The sequence below is a fragment of the Cimex lectularius genome, unplaced genomic scaffold (assembly GCF_000648675.2).
Source record: "Cimex lectularius strain Harlan isolate CLEC.00 unplaced genomic scaffold, Clec_2.1 scaffold260, whole genome shotgun sequence".
Taxonomy (NCBI): domain Eukaryota; kingdom Metazoa; phylum Arthropoda; class Insecta; order Hemiptera; family Cimicidae; genus Cimex; species Cimex lectularius.
In genome coordinates this window covers 286,001-309,783 of record NW_019392831.1, presented here as the reverse complement: position 1 = coordinate 309,783, position 23,783 = coordinate 286,001, and the positions used below count along the sequence as shown (strand labels likewise).

Below are 23,783 nucleotides of genomic sequence, written 5' to 3'. Positions count from 1 at the left end.
TCTCCTCTCATTACATAGCATTTTCCTTCTCGATGGACAAGACAGGTTCGCTATGAAATAAAAATATACCAGAAAGAAAATCACAATTAAATTTTGGTTTGCCCATTTGCATCGCATAATGTTTTCACATACATCATGGAATTACTAAATAACTTATTCAATTCACAAGTTTTCGTGGTCCAATTGACCAATTAATATCTTTCAATTAATTAAGGTTTTTCGTTGAGATAAAAAAGTCAGTGTCACAAGTGGGATTCGAACCCACGACCTTCGGCTTGATACACCGCTACTCTACCACTTGAGCTATCATGACTTTGATCCCCTTGGGCACTAACTTCCCATCTCAACTACACCTTTTTGAAAAAAATGGCAAAAAGGAGGGAAAATTCAAAAGGTGGGGTTGAGATGGGAAGTTAGTATCCGAGTGGATCGAAGTCACGAGAGCTCAAGTGGGAGAGTAGTGGCCGAAGGTTGTGGGTTTGAATCCCACTCATGACATTGACTTTTTTTGTCAACTAAAATCTTTAATTAATTGACAGTTACTAAATAACATTTATTGTTGGTGGTGGAACATTCCCTCTCTGAAGATGGCACTGAAGGCGAAATGCGGTGATAAATGTACCAAATAAATAATTATTCAGAAATCGTGAGATGCGGTCGATATACAAACATTGTTTACATTTAACAAATACATTTATGATGTGGAAAAGTGAATATATAAAAAATATATTTTGCATTGTATAAATTCACTTTTCCACATCCTATATGTATTTGTTAAATGTAAACAATGTTTGTAAATCCCAGGCCCTGAAGAAGATCTCAATAAAGATCGAAATGTTGGCACGATAAAGAAAATGTTTTTCTGAAACCTACATCACAACAGACTGCATCTCACGATTTCTGAATAATTATCGATTAACAGTCACTAATCACCACACATTTCTATGCACCAAATAAGTCGTCAATCAATTCAACATGATTTGAATAACCAAATTGACCCTGTGTAAATTAAAGGGAAAATTTTATGACGATCTGTTGAATCAGACGCAAATTGCCCTAAACATTGCAGTAAGCTGTGAGAAAAATCAGTTTAAAATAGCTTTACGTGAAGAAGGAAGCTAAACCTAAATGCGCCACCCACTTTTTTTTACCAAAGAAACTATTTGTCAGACGGGTTTCAGCATTTTGCAATATTCATTGTGCCTATGTGAAGATTGCAACATGCTGAATTGCATCTGACAGACCAACTTAGTGAGGAAAGGCTGTCCAAAATGATCGGTAACGACCAAATTTCAGATTCATCACCCCCCCCCCACAGATAACAAAGAGAAACTCACAATTTACTCCCTAACTACTAAGTTAATTTAATCATTAATCATTTAAATTTTATAGATGCATTGTTTATAATAAAGATGTGTCATCATTTGCTCATAAATAATTTTTTAAGTATATTTAGTTACAATTTTTTTTTTTTGCGTTATGATCTGTGCATATTAGCCATAGCGACAATTCTTATATGTGTGTTCAAATTGGGGGGGTTATCGTGAAAAAAGGGCCAGGGGCGACGGTGGGAATCGAACCCACGACCGCGGCGTGAGAGTCTCTCATGCTAACCACTCGGCTACCGCGGTCCCACATATATTAATTAATTTCACTAATTTCGTGGTCTGTTTGACCAATAAATATATACAATTAATTAAGGTTTTTAGTTGAGATAAAAAAGTCAATGGCAATCTCGAATTTTCCCTCCTTTTTGCCATTTTTCAAAAGGTGCGGTTGAGATGGGAAGTTAGTGTCCAAGTGGATCGAGCTCACGGTAGCTCAAGTGGTAAAGTAGCGGCGTATCTAGCCGAAGGTCGTGGGTTCGAATCCCGCTCGTGACTCTGACTTTTTTATCTCAACTAAAAACCTTAATTGTAATATTAATTAATAAACATTCTATGACAATTTAATTCTCATTATGTGGCAACCAGAAGATAATTTGAAAAGTTTTGTACTGAGTGACAATTTTTCCAGTACTGAGTTTAATCAACAAACAATCCCAGGTAAGATCAGCGAGGACTGGACAGCAACATATGTATTAATTTTTAACTTTGTAAATTTAAGTCTGTTACCATATGTTTCCAACTGTAAATTCAAAAGCTGTTTTTTTAATATGTACAGATAAATTTCATTAGTATTATTGTTAATTTTTTGAAAATGAATTAAATTTGAAGAAATTGGAAACAATGTTTATTTTGACTTATTTTTAACAATTAGGCCCAAGTTACGGCAGAAATACAGTTATTTGCAAAACTATGAATAATGATGGATCTTAGGGATTATCTCAAGAAACCAAAATTGTATTTTCATAAGGATTATTTGAAGATAAAGTATGCAGAAATCTTGGACAAAATACTTCAAGTGTTTCTCTTGGTTGTAGTGTGATCTGTGAGTGGATTCCTAAAAACTGAAGACACTTTTCCATGTGTGTTACTCGAGATATTTGAGGTTGAAGATTTGTCATGAATTCCAGCATTTTGTTCTATTTTACTCGATGTAAATGAGCTGTTGTTGAACGAGCTTGATAAAACTGTCGGTCTAGACAATAGTCGTTTTGGAGGTGTATCTGTACCCTTAACTTTTAGACTATTTTCTATATATTTGTTTTTTTCTTCATTGATAGTACTAAGTCTGAAAGTTGGTGGTGAAGAAGTTTGTGAAGGATCTTCAGTGTTGTCTCTTCCTTGAGGATGGGCTATTATTCTATTAACTGAAGTATTTGAAAGAAAAGGTGACGGTGATTTTAATTCCCTAAGCCCTTTTGGAGTGGAGGGTATGTCTGTTTCATTTTCGAATGACCTTTGGAGAACTTTTTTACGCCTTACATGCCTTCCTCCCTGGAAAATCAATCCTTCTTCAAGAGAATGTGAAGAAACATTTCTAGAAGGTGGTAAGCTCGTCGAATTAAAATCTTTCAAATACAAATTGGGTCTAATCCAAACATTGGATGATGTTTCCACCTGGGGCACTATGTTACTAGGCCTGTTTGGCATATTTTCATCAGCAGGCGGTAAATTAGCGAACGTTTTTCCTTCCAACAGTACCCAGTCGTCTTGAGAAGTATTTGAAGGAGCATCACTTCTACTTGATACATAAATCTTAGCCGGTTGAAGCTCCTTGGTAATAGGCGGTCCCTTCAACATTTCTGGTTTGTCCAGTTGCGAAAGAGCATTAAGTGCTGCATAAGACTTTTTATTGAAATCCTTTTTGGGCACCTTTTTTTCCTGTTTAACTGAATTCTTAAAGGGAGAGACAGAAAAGGATCTTAAGCTGTTTGAACCAGTCGCTGCTGGAACGCTATTCTCGTCAACTTCTGTTGAATGTTCTTTGCTCATTTCTTTTCTCATTTCTTTCACTGCTAATAATTCATTTTGCATTTTTATTTCAAAAGAACTGGGCCGTAAATATTCTTTGGGCCCGTAAGGACTGACTTTTGGTGAACGTACACTACCACATCCATACCCAGAAACCCTGGATCCTGATGATTCTTTTGAAGAAGGTCGGGCGAGATATGGGGTTGCAGAATGTTGCCTCTTGCCATCTTCTGGACGAACTGGTGATCTATAGAGCCCGGGAAAACAACTTTTACACATGTAAAACAGTTTTTAATACAGTTATACAAAATGTTTTGAACTGTACAAAACAAAAATATATCTAATTAAAATAAAAACATATGTTTCATTAAAATATAAATTACATTTAAATAAAAATAAAAATGTATATATTCAACCAGATCGTGTAGATCTTAGACTGTGGGATGATTCATTTTTAAGCAAATCTAGTTCTTTGATAATAAAGGTTGATTTTTTGAAGTGGTTTCTTTTTTCTGAATTTTATCGCCAAGACGACACACAGCATGAGGACTTACACTGAAACTTGATTCGTCTTCATCTTGGATTCTGTTGCATCTAAAAGGACCACATTGTGTACGAGGAAAACAACATTTACACATAATTATGGCTTCAAATGCAAAATAACAACTGATATAAGAACATATGGATTTGTTTTGGAAATCAGCTTGGCTATGGATGGTCAATATAATTAATATATAGCCATCAACATTAGACTGAAGAATGATGGCCGAGTGGTTAGGGCGTTGGACTTGTATTTGGGTTTGAATCCTGGCCTGGAAAATAATTTGGAAAAGGTATAATGCATACACCCAACGGGTAAACGTTAAAGTATCCTGTATGGTAAGAATTACATTAAAAGATAGATCAAGGATGAGGCCAATTAAACAAAAAAAAAGTTTTGGCATTTCTGTCTAATCAGCCTCATCTCTGTTATTGTCTTTTAATATAAATGCATACATTTTTTTACTCACGTTGAATTTAAAATTCATAAATAATATATTTTTTGTATATTTAAAACTTTTTGTGATACATCAGTAATCAAATATTTTACAACAATAAAACAACAAAAAAAGCATTTTATGGTCAATTTGTATATAACACAACTAAAAAAACAATGTCATATTTGACACAATTTATAATAACACACTTATTAAATTACTAATATTAACATTGTCTATTAATAAGCATATTGATAAAGAAAGTTTTCTATATTTCAAGTAACACCTTTAAAAACGTAGTTTTGTTTATTTATATGATACATATAGAATAAGAAAATTGATTTTTTTTTCTGCTGTAAAATTTGTTTTTCTTAAGTAAATAAGATATCAAGCCAAATTTGGCTTTGTAAATAAAAAAAAGGTGATTTAAAATTTTTTGTCATTAATATACACACGCATTAAACCGATAATGAATCACAACTTTATAATTAATTTTTTCTTAAAGCATTTACACATAGTATTAATTGTACAGAGAAAACATTTTTTTCCTCTACGAAAGAAAATTGATATATCAGATTCAAAATGAATTAATGTTTTAAACTCTGATTAAAATATTATTGATGAATAACTGTAAAAACAAATCGATATAAAGTCCATTTTTTTACATATTATTTCAAAAATATAAACATTTTACAGTATGTACACAAGTAAAATTTAAAAAATGCGCATAAATACATCATATACATTACAGAAATTTATTAATATTGAACAACATTGATAGTGAATTGCATTTCCTATTCTCAATTACATTTCCTAGTTCTTAAAAAGACTATCTTCAACCATTTTCCTAAATCGTACGAGAAGTTTTGATTTTTTTTTTTTTAATCCTTCAGACTGAATATTTTTGATCACCTTTTTGTTTATAAAAGAGAGCTGAACTCTGATTTATTTCGTTTCAGGACTGGCAGTACTTGAAATATTTCCTTTCATAAACTTTGGCATCCTATTTAACTTTCTATGTAATATTCATTTAAGGAGTTTAGGAACTTCAACTCTTCTTAATATTACACACAGAAATCGATCGTGGTTTAAGAGTTTCTCCATTCTCGCAAAAGGTATTCACTCCAAAACCATTGAAATTGTTATTATATAAACATCATATAAGTACTAGATCATTTATATTGAAGGAGTACTTGTAATTCGTAACACTGCTTTCTTTGTATTTTTAAATTAAATCATAAATTTAAATAGACAATTGGTAAAATAGCTTTGATGTAAATGGAATGTAAAAAAAATTCTGGTGCTTAGGTTACTGTTTGAGTATGCGATATATCAGCAAGTCTGTTCCAGCCCTGAAGCTTGAATTTCAAAGTTATGCGGGCGGTATTATTCGAGTTGGAGTCGTTGGTGTGAGGCCCATTGTCTTACACACCCAACCTGCAATATCGACATCCTCACTTTCTGATTTCCGTACCCAGTCATGATTCTAAAAAAAAATATATATGCATATAATGTGCGTTAGGCAAAGATGTATTCAAAAGAGAAAAATATCTTACCATTAATGTCTTCAAGTCGGCTCTTTCAGCAGGGTTTTTTTTAAGACACCTGTCGACAAAATCTGTAAAACTATCAGAGAATATACCAGGAGGTAGTTTGGGAGGTGGCTCATTGACGATGTAGTCAAGAAGTTCAAATATCGCCATCGGCCTCGGCCCACTTCCATTACCTGTTGACAAAAATTCAGAGTAAGAAAATCAGGTGGGGCCAGTGTTGGGCAAAAATTAGTCATGTCTAATGATTAACGATTGATCACTCAGATCGTTAGTCGTGATTGGTAGTAAGTGACTAATTTAGTCATTAGTCGCCATATGTGATTGATGGCTAAATTAGTCATGACTAGTAATTAAATACGAGGCATGACTAATTTAGTCACAATATAGTTAGTCATGACTAAATTTTGATAAATCATGTTCAAATGGGTGCTCAAAAAATGAAAAATACACAACTTCATCACTTTTAAAAAATTTTCTAACAGAAATTTATTTCACCAAAATGAAAATCCTTCAACATCTTATTTAACAAAAATCAATCTTCCAATTATAAGTAAAACACCGTCGTTATAAAAAGCCAAATGAAAATGATAATGATAATAATAATAATAAAATAAAATAAAAAAATCCTGGAACAAAATCCTGAAAGGATAATCTGGCCAAACCATTACCAACGTTTTTTCTCTTCGTCGGCTCTTTTCACCTCAAAGAAGCTGACTCCTTATACAAAAATGTCTTTCTATACCGACTTCCTTCCCCACCCCTTCAAAATTCAACATATATAAACACAAAACAGCAATATCTCACTGGCACTCTCAACATAACATGCAAGGATGGCACAATTACGCAGAAAACAAACATTTTGAGTGAGTAGAAATTCTTTGATTGAATATAAAAAATATGTATTTTTTTTGCATTGAATAAATTCACTTTTTTTCACATCCAACAAGTATTTATTAAATGTAAACAATGTTTGTAAATCCCAGGCCCTGAAGATGATCTCAATAAAGATCGAAACGTTGGCACGATAAAGAAAATGTTTTTCTCACACCTACATCACACCAGACCGCATCTCACCATTTCCGAATAATCACTAAATGGTACATGATATTTATTTAGACTAATGTACTAAAGATTAACAATCATTGTTATTTTCATTACATATAAATCTTCACATTCAGAGAATGGGATGATCTTGTCAGCGGAATGTCTGCCCAGCTATTTTCCAGTCCCAAACCCCTGAGCGATGTGAATTTGTTTAAACATATATTATTTTGTTGCTCAAGCCCCGATCCTTACACTATGCTGAGGACAGCAGTGGTAGAGGGGCTCATGCTGACGACATTGTTCACTGTGCAATACACTCCCTAAAGAGTCTCGCTCACTCGGCAATGGACATTGGGACCCAAAACTTCCTCTTGCTAACAATATGCACAATTAATTAATGTATTTAGTTGAGATAAAAAAGTCAGTGTCACGAGCGGGATAAATACACATAATAGATTACACGGCATTTGAAAAATGGCAAAAAGGAGGGAAAATTCAAAAGGTGGGGTTGAGATGGAAGTTGGTGTCCGAGTGGATCGAAGTCACGATAGCTCAAGTGGTAGAGTAACAGCGTATCTAGCCGAAGGTCGTGGGTTCGAATCCCGCTCGTGACACTGACTTTTTTTATCTCAACTGAAAACCTTAATTAATTGAAAAATATTAATTGGTCAAGCGGACCACGAAAACTAGTGAATTTGATATGCACAATTTATATTTTTGTCTGGCTTAGTTCAGGCTGAGGCTGCCTTATTAAATTTTTAGGATTTTGTACATGCTTATGTGTACAAAATATGTTTTTACATAGAAATATTGTCAAAAATATGTTTATTATTTCTTAAATTGATCGATACTACAGCTATACACAAAGACTGAAATCACCGCGCTACCACATTTATGTCATGAGTTACACAAAATGGAAAGGAGCCAGAGCACCAGTTTTGGCCGATAAGGGCTGTGCACCCTCACCACCAACCCTCGAGGTGGAGCAGTGTTGGGCAAAAATTAGTCATGTCTAATGATTAATGATTGAACACTCAGACCGTTAATCATGATTGGTATAAGTGACTAATTTAGTCATTAGTCATGTGATTGATGGCTAAATTAGTCATGACTAGTAAATAAATTCGAGGCATGACTAATTTAGTCACAATGTAGTTAGTCATGACTAAATTTCTATAAATCATGTTCAAAAAATGAAAAATACACAACTTCGTCACTTTAAAAAAAATTTCTAATAGAAATTTATTTCATCAAAACAAACATCTTTCAACAACTTATTTAACAAAAATCAATCTTCTAATTATAAGTAAAACTACGTCGTTATGAAAAGCCAAAAAATAATGATAATAATAATATAATAAAATAATCCTAGAACAAGCTATGCTTTGAAAAGTAAATATGTTTACATAACCGATCAATGGAAAAAATATTTCTATGAATTAAAATTTATTCTGCTTGAAAGGAGAGATTTCTACATTATCTGGAAAATATACCGTCTAAGGGTCTTGTAATTGTAATTATAACAAAATAGATATGTAGAATAATTATTTAATTTTGGTTTTCGTTTATGATAACACTTTTTGAAAGTTGGCCTTGAGCACGACTCTCATCTCAAAATTTTTATCCGGAGTCTGTTGGATTTTAGTAAGTTGGTCATTATAGCCAGAGTTGGGCAAAATCTAACTAATTCAATCATGATTAAGAATTTTGACTGAAGTTTAATCATGATTGAATTAATCATGAGTAAATTAATCATTGTATGATTTAGTCATACCTCATGACTGAATTAATCATGACTAAATCATATAATGATTAATTTACACATGACTAATTCAATCATGATTAAACTTCAATCAAAATTCTTAATCATGATTGAATTAGTTAGCAAACTCAAGGTCATATCTACAAGTTGACCATACAAGCTATAAATGACATCGCACTTACATCTCTGAGACTAATATTTAGGGAGTTATTAAGGCAAGGTGATATAGAGCTTTTAGTTACAGTACAACTTTCTGTTCTGGTACCATATGTTTCAGAGTGATTTTAAAGACATTTCATGCAAAATTTAGTTCTAAGTAAAAAGGGTACTTACCATGAGCTGGGGATGCTTGGTTATGAAGTTCTTTCTCTTCGTCTTGAGATGGCCCAAATATAGCTCCTAATGTATTAGCGTCAGGTGGGGGGATTGGGTACATTCCTATCGCCATTTCTACCAAGGAAAGACCAAGAGACCAAATATCACTTTGAACAGAATAGTGGGTCCCTTGAAGCCTTTCAGGCTAAATTGAAAGGAAAACAAACATGAAACATAACTAAAAAGATAATTTATCAATTCAATAACTAACCGACATATAAGACCTAGTGCCGACAAATGAATTGGCCATAGAATCTATTAATTGTCCGGATACACCGAAATCACATATTTTTATTTCTCCACGGCTGTTCACAAGTATGTTACTTGGCTTCACATCACGATGCATGATAGCGTGTTTATCACGAAGATAATTCAATCCTTTTAAAACCTGTTACATTGATTTAATTAAATTAACTCAGAAAGTTAAATAAGAAAAAAATACTCACAGCAGAAGTAATGGTCCCTAAAATTGATTCAGGGATTCGACTAGCTTTTTTTAATATTAAGTCCAAAGAGCCTCCATCCATGTATTCCATGCATATACTAATTTCTCCATCACTGGAATAGCAGTCAACTCATAATATTCAACGGATTGTCAACAACAATTGAACTATTACCTGTAAAATGCTCCATAAAAACCTACAATATGAGCAAAGTTGCATTCGTGCAAGACTTTAAGCTCTCGGATTATTTGTTTTTTAATAGCAGGCTTCACTTCTAGATGAATTAACTGTCAATAAAAGATCAATTAATATAAGTATTACTAATTGATAAAGAAATGCTTACTTTTCTAGCCATTATAAGGCCGCTGGATTTGTGTTTGACTTTCATCACAACACCTCCATTTCCGGCTCCGAGTTCTCCCAACTTTTCAAAATCATCATCACTCAGTTCACCAATTTTTTCCTTTTGGCACAAGAAGAATTCCATTCGTTTCCTCTGAGTATCGTCCATGTCCAGTTCTTCTAACCGCTCTTGAAGAACTTCCATACTAGTTTTCCCCACCAAGGTGCTTCGCCTAGATTTGATAAAAAATTAATTCTGATTTAAACTAAACAAAAAATATTCCATCAATTAACATTTTTTAAATATGTGAAAAATATAACTGCAATACTAAGCTGATTTTTTTGAGTGTTAAAATTGTGGTATATTTGGAAAAGACACGTTCTCACAATTGAACATTTCTTGATCTACTTTATTACAACAAAATCTGTCATGAGAACCCTTGGTTCAATAGAGCTGATCCACTAAAAAGACTAAAAGAACTGGTCAAATTTTTGTCATTCAAGTCATGAGACATTCCTTTTGAAACAAACTAACTTGAAACGTGCAAACATTTCAGTTGACAGTGTGTATTGTTCAACTTTTACACTGCGCTATTTTTTTTTTTTTTAATCTTTCTTATAAATTGTTTTTAAAATGAAGTGAGCTTCAAGAAGACTTGAAGTGTGATGCTAAAAATGATTAGAATTTTATTATGAGCATTATTCCAGATTTATTATTGTAAAATTAAGTCGTTTGCCTTTTATCTTGAATTACCAGGCCCACAAGTTTTCGACATTTATGATAATCTTTTTCAATTAATTAATCTGTATTTAAGATATTGGTTGAGATAAAAAATATGATAACGGACAGCTGTAATGATATAATGAAATGGAAATTTTACAAGATCCTAAAGGTTTGTTAAGGACTCCTGTGTGCACCCAGGATAGGAATCTCAGCCTGCATAAGTCTTGGCACAAACAGAGGACATGTACTGCTGATTCTTCTTCTTCCAGCTACATATGCCGCCAGTCTGCAGCGCCCAATCAGCAGTACTAGATTTAGTAATTCTATGATGGCCCTTCGATGAACTTTTTCACATGCCTCTGTCCTCGACTACATTCTCGTCGTAAACCAAGGATTTACTTTTACTTCATCATTTGAAAGATTCGCATTTTTGGCAGTTTGTATGTCACAAAAGGGTTCAGGGCCAATAGCTTTCCTTATCGAACTTTCCTTGGCCAATTTATCAAGTTTATTTTTGCCCCTCTGCTCTATGTACCCTGTACCCAGACAAGGATAATTTTGTTGTTATCCCAAACACACAAAATCACAGGGCCCTGATGCAATCTGAAACGGCAATGGATTTACTACCGATGAGGTAGTTTGCTCTCAGTACTGCCTGGCTATCTGAGTAGATTTTTTTTTGTTTGTTAAATATAGATATTTTTAGCCTTTTAATCTCCTTGTTTAATAGCCACAGTCTCTACTTGAAAGACCCAAGGCTTATACGAATTCAAGTCCTTGATATATTTCCATAAATACCAGCTCTTGGCCCATACTTGGTTTTAGAGCCATCTATCTTTACAAGCTGGGAATGTAATGTGTTACATATGTATTTTGGGTAGAAAACTTCTTGTGCCTAGAAAGATATCCTGGATCACCTCTCACAGGTGGATGAAAAATACTGAAAAAGGACGTAACAATGATATTAAAAAGATTCGCCGATGAGAAAATTAACAAACATCAAACAATTTTAAGCTGTACCAGAGGATGGTCACCAAAAGTGCAAACTTGATAAACCATGCAGGAGTGGACCTCAGCATAAGAAAGTGGATCTTTTGCTTAAGGGCAGAAATTTTAAACCATAATGACAAACCCTACAAAAAAGATAGAGACGGAGTCAAAGTGCTCAATATGTAACATTGTCAGGGAGGTCCCACTTTCTGCGTATGCTCCATACTTAATGAATTGAGAAACGCAGCACTGGAGAAAACACAATTGAAACATGAAGTGGTGTTCAGCTTGCTGTGTTGAACAAATGGAGGATGGAAAAAAACTGTCTGACTTCTGCAAAACAGCCTGGAGATACTGTCAGTTTTCTGATGCAAAATTCAATTTCTCATTCACTGTTTTGATCCAAGATTATTTTTAATTTCACTAATTGCATGGTCTGCTTGACCAATTAATATATTATAATTAATTAAGATTTTTAGTTGAGATAAAAAAGTCAATGGCTCGAGCGGGATTCGAACCCACGATCTTCAGCTTGATACGCCACTGCTCTACCACTTGAGCTATCGTGACCTCGATCCTCTCAGACACCAACTTCCCATCTCAACCGCACCTTTTGAATTTTCCCACCTTTTTACCATTTTTCAAATGTGTAATCGGATTGGATACTCGACGACAAATGAAATGGCCACGGAGAGCTTTAGTGAATACTTCATTTTTAAATCATTAAATTCACTAATTTTGTCGTCCGCTTGACCAATTAATATATTATAATTAAGGTTTTTAGTTGAGATAAAAAAGTCAATGGCACGGGTGGCAAATGGCAAAAAGGTGTCCGAGTGGATCGAGATCACGATAGCTCAAGTGGTAGAGCAGCGTCGTATCAAGCCGAAGATTGTGGGTTCGAATCCCGCTCGTGCCATTGACTTTTTTATCTCAACTAAAAACCTTAATTAATTACAGTATTTTTAATTTATTTCATACATTCAAGGAATTCATTTTATTTTAAATTAAATATTTTGTTTTTCTATTTGATATCTTTTGCAGTTCTAACTATATTCATGTTTTTTTGCACTTTTCTTTTTTTTCCCCTCAATTTAATTTTACATTTAATATCTTTTCAAAATAGATTTGAGCTTCCAGCAGACAGCCATTGCCATTCTGTAACATTTATTTTACTCATACACAAAAAAAGGAAAAAATTATACATTATTGTTCAACAAATTTTTTTCTTCTTCTATACCACATATAATCGGCAATAACTGAGATCCTTTTCTCCCAGACTGCTCTATGGCAGAGGTTGTGGGCCTCCAAGAAGAATACAAGGTAAACTGATAACACTTGATCATTCTTCTGGGAAAATACAAATGCATTTTGGCTTACGTCATCTTCAGTGAAGAACTAACAAATGTTTGAATAACATCTAAACCCATGAAAGAATCATGGTCTTAGCATTACTGTCGAGCATCAGGTGCATGACTATCAAACTTGACAATAATATCAATTTATGGGCCAGAGTCTGCAAGATATACTTTCAGTGTCTTCCCTGCAAATGTTGAAATAATTTCATAATAGTCCCAGACGTTATATTTTCCAACTTACCAACCTAGATTGGTACCTCAGTTTTTAAGCAAAAAATAAATCAATAAAACATAAAAAATACAAGTGTTCCAAAACAGAACTAATAAAAATCATACCGCCCCTTAGCTGAGACTTAGGAAGGAAAGAAATTTGCTTGGATACTTGGTTAAAATTTGTATAATTTAATGGCCTAATAAAAAAGATCCCAAACATCCAGAGCAGAAAAATAAAATAAAATGCAAGTCTACAAACTTTCATTATTTTACTAAGTTGTCTGCAAGTAACTCAGTTCAGTTCAATCGTCCACAAGTTGAACTTGTGTTCACATAATTATAACGCAAATATCATCCAAAATAAACGAACTGCTGAGACTTAGAACCAAACTGTACAAACAGATGGCAAGACAAGCTATGTGATGATCGTTCTAAGATAGGAACATGTATTGTGGAAGAGAGGAAGAGAGGGGACGATCATCACAAATACATTTGAGGAGGAGATAAGGGTTAATCCTGAAAGGTGTGTACTGGCAGAAGAATATATTAAATTTTCATTTTTCAAGAGAAATTTAAGGTATATATATATATATTTCTGATTTTATTTGGTTAATTTTGAGTTTTATTTATTTAATTTCTGAATATTGCCTTGTTGAATGGTTATTGTACAAGAAAATGAAAGCTTCTCGTGCATTACTACTAGCAGTACTTCAGTTTGGACCATACAAGAAGATCCTTTTTTTAAATATATTCTTTTGCCATATATATAATGTATATATTATTTTGTATTACACAAGATCCAGCCCCACAGCTAATTGGTCCAAATTATACAAAATTAATTATAAAATTCTAAAGCTGAGAAAATACCCACTACCAAGAAGTGTAAAATTGCGGTTTAATAAATTCTTGGGGTGTCTTGGGTTGAAGATTTTTTCACAGAGTGAAAATTTGTATGACTGTGTCCAAAAGAGACAGTTTCCATTGCAAAGGGAAAGAAGTGCCTGATGGATGCTGTTCAACCAGTTGGTTAAAATTACACAAAAATAATACATTTATCTGAATAATAAGAAAATTAAAAAAAAAATCTTGAAAATGTTCATTGCAATATTTGAATATGTGTTAGGCAAGTAGAACATTTGTAAGCAGTTTGGATATCCATTAAAGGACAGATAAAGATAACCAGTCACTAAAATACATTATTTTGAAAGAAACCAGGTATTTCGTTGAGGTTGAATTTGATGCGGTAATATTTCGGTTCGAGATATAACAACCACCAATCAATTCGGTTCATGTCAATGTTATACATAAAACTTTTTTGAAAGAAAATTTTGAATGTTTTTTGTGAAGGGTGGTCACAACACGATCCTCTCTTGAAGGTTGCATCCTTAGCCAGTGGATGTTCCTTGATTGCTGGTTTTACATCTCGAAATTCTACGCTTGGAATGCTGAAGAATGGCTTTATAGTTTGAACGCAATCTCTAAATAAATTCAACCACCACAAAATACATTATTTCTTTCAACCTAAATATCACTAGAAAAGCATTTTCTATCTCACCATGGGCTTAATATTATGAACATTAAAATAAACTGCTCAAAAATGAATAGGTATATTTATAATTTATTCTTGTTCTATTCATTTTAATTAATTTAACCGATATATTCTTGTCAGTTGGATAAAACCAAATAGAAAATACAAACCAAAAACAAAGAAATGTTAATCCTCATTTTTAAACATGAAGATTAGTCATTGTGTAAACAAACAACTTTTTTCTTCTTTAATCTCTCCATTTTAATCCAGTTGTATTCTCTTTAACCTTGGAAAGACATCTTAAACCAGAATTTTGGAATATTATTGTGAGAATTAGTCATCGAGGTCACCGGCAAGTGGATTGCATTCTTGGCAGTTGGCGTTTCTCAAGCGTGTGAACTCCCAGGCTTTAGCCTGATTCCAAGAGAATGGAAGTGCCAACAGGAGGCCTGGTGGTGGATCTCAGCTCATTACAATGCTAAAGGATGACAGAAATATTGTCATTACTGCAACCCTTTCCACAATGCCTGCCAGTTCCTAAATGAAGTACAATAGAATGCTAATGGAGGACAGAAATATTGTCATTGCTGCAAGACGGAACCTTTCCCATAGTGCCAGATCCTAAATGCCAAATCCAAATCAAGGTGTTTTCAACACAAATGATTCGTAATCGTTTGTGGGAGGTTGGCCTCCATTGTATGCCCCTTTGAGACGACCTGCAGCAACAGTCTGCCACCAGCAACTCAAGAGAATATGGTGCAGTGAACGCCTAGAAGAGACCACCATGCTTTTATGTTTACTGATGGCTTGTGTTTCTGTCTGCATAGTGATAGCAGGCGCTGAAGAGTACTGAGAACAGGGGATGCATACAATGCCCTAGTCCGTGATCCTTTCGGTGCAGTTTGGAGGAGGCGATATAATGGTCTGGACTGGGATTTACACTGGAGGACGAAATGGGCACCATATTGTTGAAGGCAACCTCACCATAGTCCATTATAACCAAGAAATTATCGAGGAATAATCAAATCAGGTATCTCATTGGAAGGAATTTTGATTTCTAGATGACAATGCCAGACCTCATATAGGCAGTGTTTCAACAATGTTTAGAAAACCTGATAATTTCCCATCTGCCCCTTCCCTCATGTCTCCAGTCCTCAATCCAATTGAGCTTATTTGGGATGCATTGCAGATTAGGTTTTTCAATCATCACTCGCACCCACTTGACCTACAACAACTGAGTGCAGCGTTGCAACATCTATGGAGTGAAATTCTTTATGAAATTAGTGACTACCTAACAGGTGCAGAGTTTTTAGCCAACAGAGGACATTATACATGGTATGTTATATTTAATGACCATTAATTAATGACTATTTGGAGATTTTGAGATGCGGCCTGGTGTGACGTATGTTTAGAAAAACATTTTCTTTATCGTGCTAACGTTTCGATCTTTATTGAGATAATTTTCAGGGCTCACAGTGTTTGTTTTCTGTGTAGATGTGTCATTACTGTGTGTTTTGTTCAGAGTGTATGTACGACATACAGTAATGTCACATCTACACAGAAAACAAACACTGTGAGCCCTGAAAATGATCTCAATAAAGATTGAAACGGTACGATAAAGAACATGTTTTTCTAAACCTACGTCACACCAGGCCGCATCTCACTATCTCCAAATAATCATCATACATGGTATTAATTTTTTAAAAAACATTTTGTGTCCAATAAACAAAATTATAGAACCTTTTATGTTGTTATTGTTCAAAATCCCTTAATTAAAGTTTTCTAGTATTTTATATTATTTTTTTCGGTAAAAAACAATAATTTATAGTAAAAATAAAATAAAATGCTAGGGAAAGGTAAATATTTCAAAATTGGCAATATCCCTATTAATTTTTGAGCAGTTTAGTTATACTCCTTCATAAATATGACAGTACTCACTCTGAAGCCTCGGATTTTGGTGTCAAGACTGGCATAGACGGCGAGAGTGGTGCAGCTTCTATGCTTCCAGGTGGCAAAGTCAAGTTCAGTTTGTTTTTTGACATAATTAATTTAAAATAGGGAGTGGACGGACCACCGTGGGAGAAGAAAAACAATAGGTTCGAAAGAGAGAGGAATGGACAGGAACTCGATGCTGTAGACTGTATTAGATTTTCACAAGTATTTAACTCGCCTGTAAAACATAAAGCTCAGATTCCATAATCGTCGACTTTCCTCTTTTTAAAACACGGATCGACAAAAGAACTCAATAGTTGATCAACACAGGAACAAAATATTCAATCGGCCGATACCATAACGAATTTTTTTAATTGGAAACAGAAAAGCTTGCCGGCATTTAATGCATTCAATACGAAATAGAATCAATTCGGGATTATTCGAAATTTATATTTATATTGATATCTCCGGTACCGACTTTAAATTGACCAGAACTTCGTTTCCACTCTACACATAACTCACAGTCACAAGTGTTTACAGCTGATTTACGTTAATGCTTTGTAGTTTGTAGTACTTGCGATAGTCTTGAGACCTGCGTTCTGCGATAATCGATGCATTTAAAAGATCGATTCGTCAAAATAGCTGCCAAAAGATTACCACACTGCAATCAGCCCAAACGGGGATCAACTACGAGTTTTTTCAAAATTTTCTTTACAATTGGCATCTTTGACTCTTTAATAATTAATAATTGTAATAAATGGCTAATAATCGCAATTTAAATAAGAAAGATAGCTTCCTCCAAAAAAGAGGATAAAAAAAAAGTTATTGTGTTTTCGTTTCTTATTATTGTTAAATAGCATTAGTTTATTTATCATATTTGAATGGAAGAATAAAAGGATAACGATGAGCCTATGCTAGTCTGACTTCACTATTATTATTTATTTAGAAATCGTGAGATGCGGTCTGGTGTGATGTAGGTTTCAGAAACATTTTCTTTATCGTGCCAACGTTTCGATCTTTATTGAGATCATCTTCAGTGCTCAAAGTGTTCTGTGTAATTGTGCCATTCTTGCGTGTCGCGTCGAGAGTGCCCGTGAAACGTTGGCACGATAAAGAAAATGTTTCTGAAACCTACATCACACCAGACCGCATCTCACGATTTCTAAATAAATATCGATTAACAGTCATTAATCACCACACATTATTATTATTGGCCATACAAGCCTATGGCAAAAAGTTTAAATTATGGAACAAAAATTCAAAATCCTAATTAAAGAACAGGAATAAATTTTATAATTTAAAATGGGGTTTTTTGCATACATTCGTCCTTCCAAATTAAGAATTTGAAAAGGATAAATTAAAGCTTTGGATGGCAATAGGACCGATTTTTTTATGAGTGGGTGTTTGGGGTCTGACCTTTATAGCTAACCTAAGATAGAAAGTTTAAATGCAAGGGCGTGAAAAGCCATTAAAACGCCCTTAAAATTAATAATAATACGTGGTTGACACACGAGCCTTATAGAGAAAGGTTGCTCGATGTGTCCCACATAATTGAGGCGTGTCATGCCTTGGCTCCATACAGAGAGCGTGTAGGCATGCCGCCGGATTTAAGAATGGTTCTTGGACACGGTAACGAGGTTCAGGTCCCCTGTTTCCCCCCTGTTTTCCCGGAATTGGGAATTTTTATTGTATACAGCCGTCAATATATGTGTGAGTGTATTTATTAGAGTGAATGGGGAGGGGCTGATGGTGGAATAGCATCTGTGTACTTGACTTTGGTCGATGGCGGAATATTTATAAAAGTACTCCATCGACTCCAGTTAGATTAGTTTGTTATTGTATGCTAGTTGATGGAGGAATATTGAGTACTCTATCCACCAAATGAATGCAATGTGTATAGGTGTGAATGTATTTATTTGTGTGAATGCGTATTGAATGTACGTTGCAATATTTCGCAAGCTCTCGGGGCCAAAATGACCAGGATGTTATCGTTGAATTCGGTTACCATCTCTAGGATATTCCTTCATAAACTTCGGATTACCCATTGCTAGTTTTTTTTTTTCGGAGGTTCGCAACAGCAGAGGTTCATATCAACCCTCGTGGTGCCAGTGTTTTTGAAAAAAAAAAAGCCCATTTGTAAGTATGTCGGGTTCGAATGCAGGGCCGCTGGATTCGAACCCGGAACAGTGATGAGCGCCGTGTCCCCATTGCTAGTTATCCAAGTTATTATGAAACTATTTATTTTAATATGAACAAGAATATTGTTCAATAAATGGTGTTATAAAAGTTATAATAAAAATAAAAAAAATTAAAGGGGGAGCAAATTCCACAGTCTTGACCCTGCAATTCTGCTGGAGGATTATAGAAAGAAAAAGACATTTCTGAAGATGAAAGGAGAGGAAATCCGAAAATGAAGGATTCTAATAAATTTGTCGTTTAATAATAATTTCATCATTCCGAATTGTGAACCTTATCACTCGTGTTTATGATTTAGGAATTTGTATTGTTTGTTTAAATAAATAAAAAAATTTAGTTTGGTGAATTTTGCATTTTGAAATGAACATAAGTTAGTGCTTCGCAGTACTAGCCGCGTGGTGCACTGCTTCATCTTCTGTTTCCCGTTTTCTCATCGGCACAACCAGAAAGCAGTAGCTGAAGCCTCCTTTGGACGTCAGCCGACTCGTGGAAATACTGTTTTCGTTCTAGATTATCCGAAGTCATCGGGAAAATTCAGTAAGTTTTTCCTCAAATCTACTATTTGCAGATTATTTTTAACACTTCTGGCTTGGGTAAATTTGTTTTTATCCCGTGGAAACTGAAAATTGTCAGTTTTCCCTTTTATTTCGTTTACGTAGACTTCTAGGTTATAGTCGCACCGATCTGTCGTTCGTTAGATCGGGAAATTGCTACATTAAATTAAACCGTAATAAGTATTAACTTTACAGTCTTATTTAACGTTAGGACAGCCACAAACTTAATTTTATAAAATTTTACTGTAACCATCTAATTTCTATACGGCATGCAAATTTTATCCTAGCACCTCATTCAAACATTGATGATGTGCTGAACCAGAATAGACTGAAAACATATTTTCTCTGTCAGTAAAACTTTATACAAACATATTTACAGTAATACCTCTAAGGTATTAGAAAAGTACAGCAAACATGTTATTTATGTTTATGCTACTTAACATGTTCAATGACAGCTCTGTTTAGTTGGGAATAATTTTTGTCGCCTTTTCTTAAAATTGATTTTTTTTACAGCAATGGCTAGGTATTCCCACGAACCTGATAATGCTTTTGGGGTCGCGGTAGCCGAGTGGTTAAGGTGTCAGATCTCAGCTAGTAAATCCTGCGGTTGTGGGTTCAATCCCCGCTGGACTTTTTTTCTGACGCCTAAGGGGATCGGTGGCTGCAATTGAAATAAATTGACACGGCACTCATCAACGGAAGGTCGGGCGGGATCAGATCTTAGAGACTTTGAATTTGGTCCCTACCCCATTCAAAAATGAGTTTCTTCGATTGTAGAACACTGGCACACCGGGGGCTCAATTCACACGCGTGTTGCGAGCTCTCCCAAAAAATGGCGCCAGGTATAAAGTACTGCAAGCTGTACTGCTGCAGTTCTCAGGGGGACCTCATCCTCCAGTTCCTGGTATCCATTGTAAAAAAAGTATTAATTTTACAGACATATTTAATGTTACAAAAGCCACAAACTTAGTTTTACTTTAACCATTCTGTATGGTATGCAAATTTTATCTTAACACCGCATTCAACCATTCATGATGTGCTGAAGCAAAATAGACGAAAACATGTTTTTTCTGTCAGTAAAACTATACAAACATTTACATGATTACCTCTATAGGTATTAGAAAAGTACAACAAACATGTTCTGTATGTTTATGCTACTCATGTTCAATGACAGCTCTGTTTAGTTGTGAATAATTTTTATGTCGCCTTTTCTTAAAATTGAATTTTTTTACAGCGATGGCTAGGTATTCCCACGAACCTGATAATGCTGTGAAATCCTGCAAAGCCCGGGGTTCAAACCTCAGGGTACATTTCAAGGTATGTTGTTTATTTGTTAATTTTTTTTTTTAAAGAATGCTTTTTAAAGAATGCTTTATTAATACTACATTTCAGAATACAAGGGAAGCAGCCAAGGCTGTTAGGGCCATGCCTTTGAGGCGGGCTGTTCGTTTTCTTAAAAACGTTATGGAAAAGAAGGAATGTGTTCCTTTTAGGAGGTTCAACGGCGGTGTGGGACGTTGTGCTCAGGTAAACCCTCATTTTTTTTATATTTTTATATATAAAGCTACAACCCACATGGTTTACAGGCCAAGCAATGGGGAGTCACTCAGGGCAGATGGCCAAAGAAATCTGCCGAATTTCTCCTCCAACTCTTGAAAAACGCTGAATCTAATGCCGATTACAAGAACTTGGACCCAGACCGTCTTGTGATTGAGCACATTCAGGTCAACAGGGCACCACGCCTTCGCAGAAGGACCTACAGAGCCCACGGAAGAATCAACCGTAAGGAAATATTTGATTTTTTTTAAAGCTTTGTTTAAAATGTTTTTTTTTTCCAGCTTACATGAGCTCTCCGTGCCACATTGAAGTGGTCCTTACAGAGAAGGAACAGGTTGTACCTAAGGCCACTGAGGAAGAGCCCACTAAGAAGAAGGTTTCTAAGAAGAAGTTGGCCAGACAAAAAGAAAAGATGATGAGGGAATAGGCTTAATATAAATAAAAGCGTTTTACATTTTCTGATAGTTTTAATTATTTAAACCTTACAGTTATAAATTTAAATGGAAACATTTATTTAAAAAAAAAAAAAAAGAAAAAAAAAAGGCATCGTCAAAAGCCCTTTGAACAGCAGTATCTAAACTTTTTTTGGGTGTTTTGATTATGAGGTTATATCATTCCTGGTGTTCTGGAGTTACTAAAAAGAAGCCCTTTTGTACATATGTTATTGTACATATATTTGAACTCAGGTCCATTATAGTGAAGAATCTGTAAGTGCTCTTCCATTGCAGCCACTTGACCCCCTCCCCTCTATATATTCATACTTACTGTGTTTCTCAACAACCTGATGATATCTTGGGTGCTAGGGCACAGGGGAATTTTGGGTAACGACAAAGCAGACAGTCTGGTCAAAGGAGGATCTGCATGGCCATACATAGGCCCTGAATCTATACTTGGGATAACAAAAACAAATATAGAATCCTCCATCTCAGAATGGATCCAAACAAAACAAAAGAAGTGGATAAACTCTACCAGTGCTAGACATAGTAAACTTATGATGAAACAACCCTTACCAAGACTGGCATCCCTAACCTCAGAGGAGTGGTAGGACTACTAACCGGTTACTGGAATCTGAAAAAACATCTATATAGCTTGGTATATACAACGATGATCCCATTTGCAGATTATATGATGAGGAAGAAGAAATAGCCACTCATATCATCTTCGAATGCGAAGCAACAGCTCAATGGAGATTTAACCTAACGTAGGGAAAAAACTTAGGGAATCAAATTGCAGCAGCGACAGTCAATGACCTGATACTTCGAAGGAGAAGGATTGAGTCTATTGCACTGAACTAAGGAACTAGGAAGGTACAATAAGCCAGAAGGCTGCAGCGCCTGGGGAGCACAAATCCCGCTTCCTAGTATCCTTTTTTACCATAACCATACCATACCGTGTTTCTTCTTACTCCAAAGAGCGCCTCTCAAAATTCCTTTTGGCAAATCTCTTGACATACAGGTAATAATTGCCATTTTATACACTGTCTTTTAAGGCAGTTACTTTCTCTTCAAATTCTATAGATTGGATCATTCATACTTCAAAATACAGATGACCGTCTTACTATGCATGGCTACATGGATGTTTACTTACATGCAATTCTATTAACAAAGTGGTCGAGAGGGAGAATCAATGGGATCAAACTTACGGTTGGCCAAATGTTTGTAATTTATGATATTTCCTCTTGTGGTTTACAAGGTGATCGGTAACGATTAAATTACAAATGTAAGCTTACTGGAAATCAACTTTGTCAATAATTGAATGATTCAAACATTCTCATCTACAAATAGACATTCATTGCACTGTGCTTTAATTGGGGGAAAACATTTGCACAGCTCTTGCCTCATTTGATTCACTAGTTGGCAGGCTTGAAAAAATTATTTTGCCTTCGGACATGAATTCAACAAGATCCTTCACCTGAAGTTACGTACACATCATTGTCAACAAGGTCTTAAAGTCCATATCTTCAAAGACCATTCCTGTTTTATCTGGGCCTCCAACAGATCCTAGATAGTAAACTTAAACTAAAACAACTCTCACCTAGACTGGCAAACTCACTGCTGCAGTAGGAGAAGGCCAGTCTCAGGAGTAATAGGACAATTAACCGGTTGGCGTTCACTTGCACCTGAGAAAATATCTACATAACATTGGGCAAATATAACAATCTCATTTGCAGATTATGTAATTAGGAGGAAGAAACAGCCACCCATGCTCAATGGAGACATAACCTAGCCTACGAAAAAAAAAGACCTAATACTTTTGAGAAGAAGGATTGTGTTGATTGCACTGAACTACAGAACTAGGAAGGTATAAGCCAGAAGGGTGCAGGCCTGGGGAGCTCAAACCCCGCTTCCTAGTATCTCTCATTTGTCATGGCTCTGGTTATTTCCTGAAGGAGTATAGCAGTCTACAGAGGGCTTAATATTCCAATTAAAGGGACGGCGGTGCCCCCTACACTCAGTTTTATTGCTTGGCAAACACTCTTCATGAGAGGAGGAACATTTTCAGGCTGGGTTGAAAATGTTGAAAGTAGACTGCTGGAGGATTTTTTCATTTTATTAATTCCTGTCAAACAATAAAGCTAAACGTGCTAAACTTTTTGGGTGTCAAAAGATCACGTACCTTACTTTTCTCTAGTACTTTTTTGTTTGTTTGTGGTGCTATAGATCTGATTATGATTTTGGGAGATTTAATCAAATTGTTGATTTTAGGATGGCTATAAGGTCTCAAACACCTTTAATATTGGGTTGTCCGGAAAATAATGCAGGATTTTGGTATTAAACAAAAAAAAAGAAACTAGTTACTTTAAAGCAATGTTCTTTAATCAAAATAATTTCCCATACTCTCAATACATTTCTCCCAACGTGTTGGTAACTTATTAATTC

The 23,783-nt window shown here is 34.9% G+C and overlaps 3 protein-coding genes across 3 annotated transcripts; 1 reads left to right on the top strand and 2 right to left on the bottom strand.

Moving 5' to 3' along the window:
- Window positions 1–2,183: 2,183 nt before the first annotated feature.
- LOC106663879 lies at window positions 2,184–4,333 on the bottom strand. The gene is made up of 2 exons (XM_014389091.2): window positions 3,911–4,333; window positions 2,184–3,603 (listed from the first exon to the last, which is right to left on the bottom strand). Exons 1-2 carry the CDS (start codon window positions 3,931–3,933, stop codon window positions 2,400–2,402), a joined length of 1,227 nt encoding a protein of 408 aa, XP_014244577.1. The 5' UTR covers window positions 3,934–4,333; the 3' UTR covers window positions 2,184–2,399.
- Window positions 4,334–5,130: 797 nt separating this feature from the next.
- On the bottom strand, window positions 5,131–17,165 carry LOC106663880 (dual specificity mitogen-activated protein kinase kinase dSOR1). Its single transcript, XM_014389093.2, has 8 exons — window positions 16,604–17,165; window positions 9,854–10,085; window positions 9,685–9,797; window positions 9,514–9,625; window positions 9,279–9,455; window positions 9,026–9,212; window positions 5,890–6,059; window positions 5,131–5,819 (listed from the first exon to the last, which is right to left on the bottom strand). The coding sequence occupies exons 1-8, from the start codon at window positions 16,705–16,707 to the stop codon at window positions 5,706–5,708; spliced, it is 1,209 nt and encodes a 402-aa protein (XP_014244579.1). The 5' UTR covers window positions 16,708–17,165; the 3' UTR covers window positions 5,131–5,705.
- A 2,056-nt stretch (window positions 17,166–19,221) lies between these two features.
- Window positions 19,222–21,362, top strand: LOC106663881 (60S ribosomal protein L17). The gene is made up of 5 exons (XM_014389094.2): window positions 19,222–19,330; window positions 20,582–20,664; window positions 20,740–20,874; window positions 20,934–21,129; window positions 21,186–21,362. Exons 2-5 carry the CDS (start codon window positions 20,584–20,586, stop codon window positions 21,329–21,331), a joined length of 558 nt encoding a protein of 185 aa, XP_014244580.1. The 5' UTR covers window positions 19,222–19,330; window positions 20,582–20,583; the 3' UTR covers window positions 21,332–21,362.
- Window positions 21,363–23,783: the final 2,421 nt, after the last annotated feature.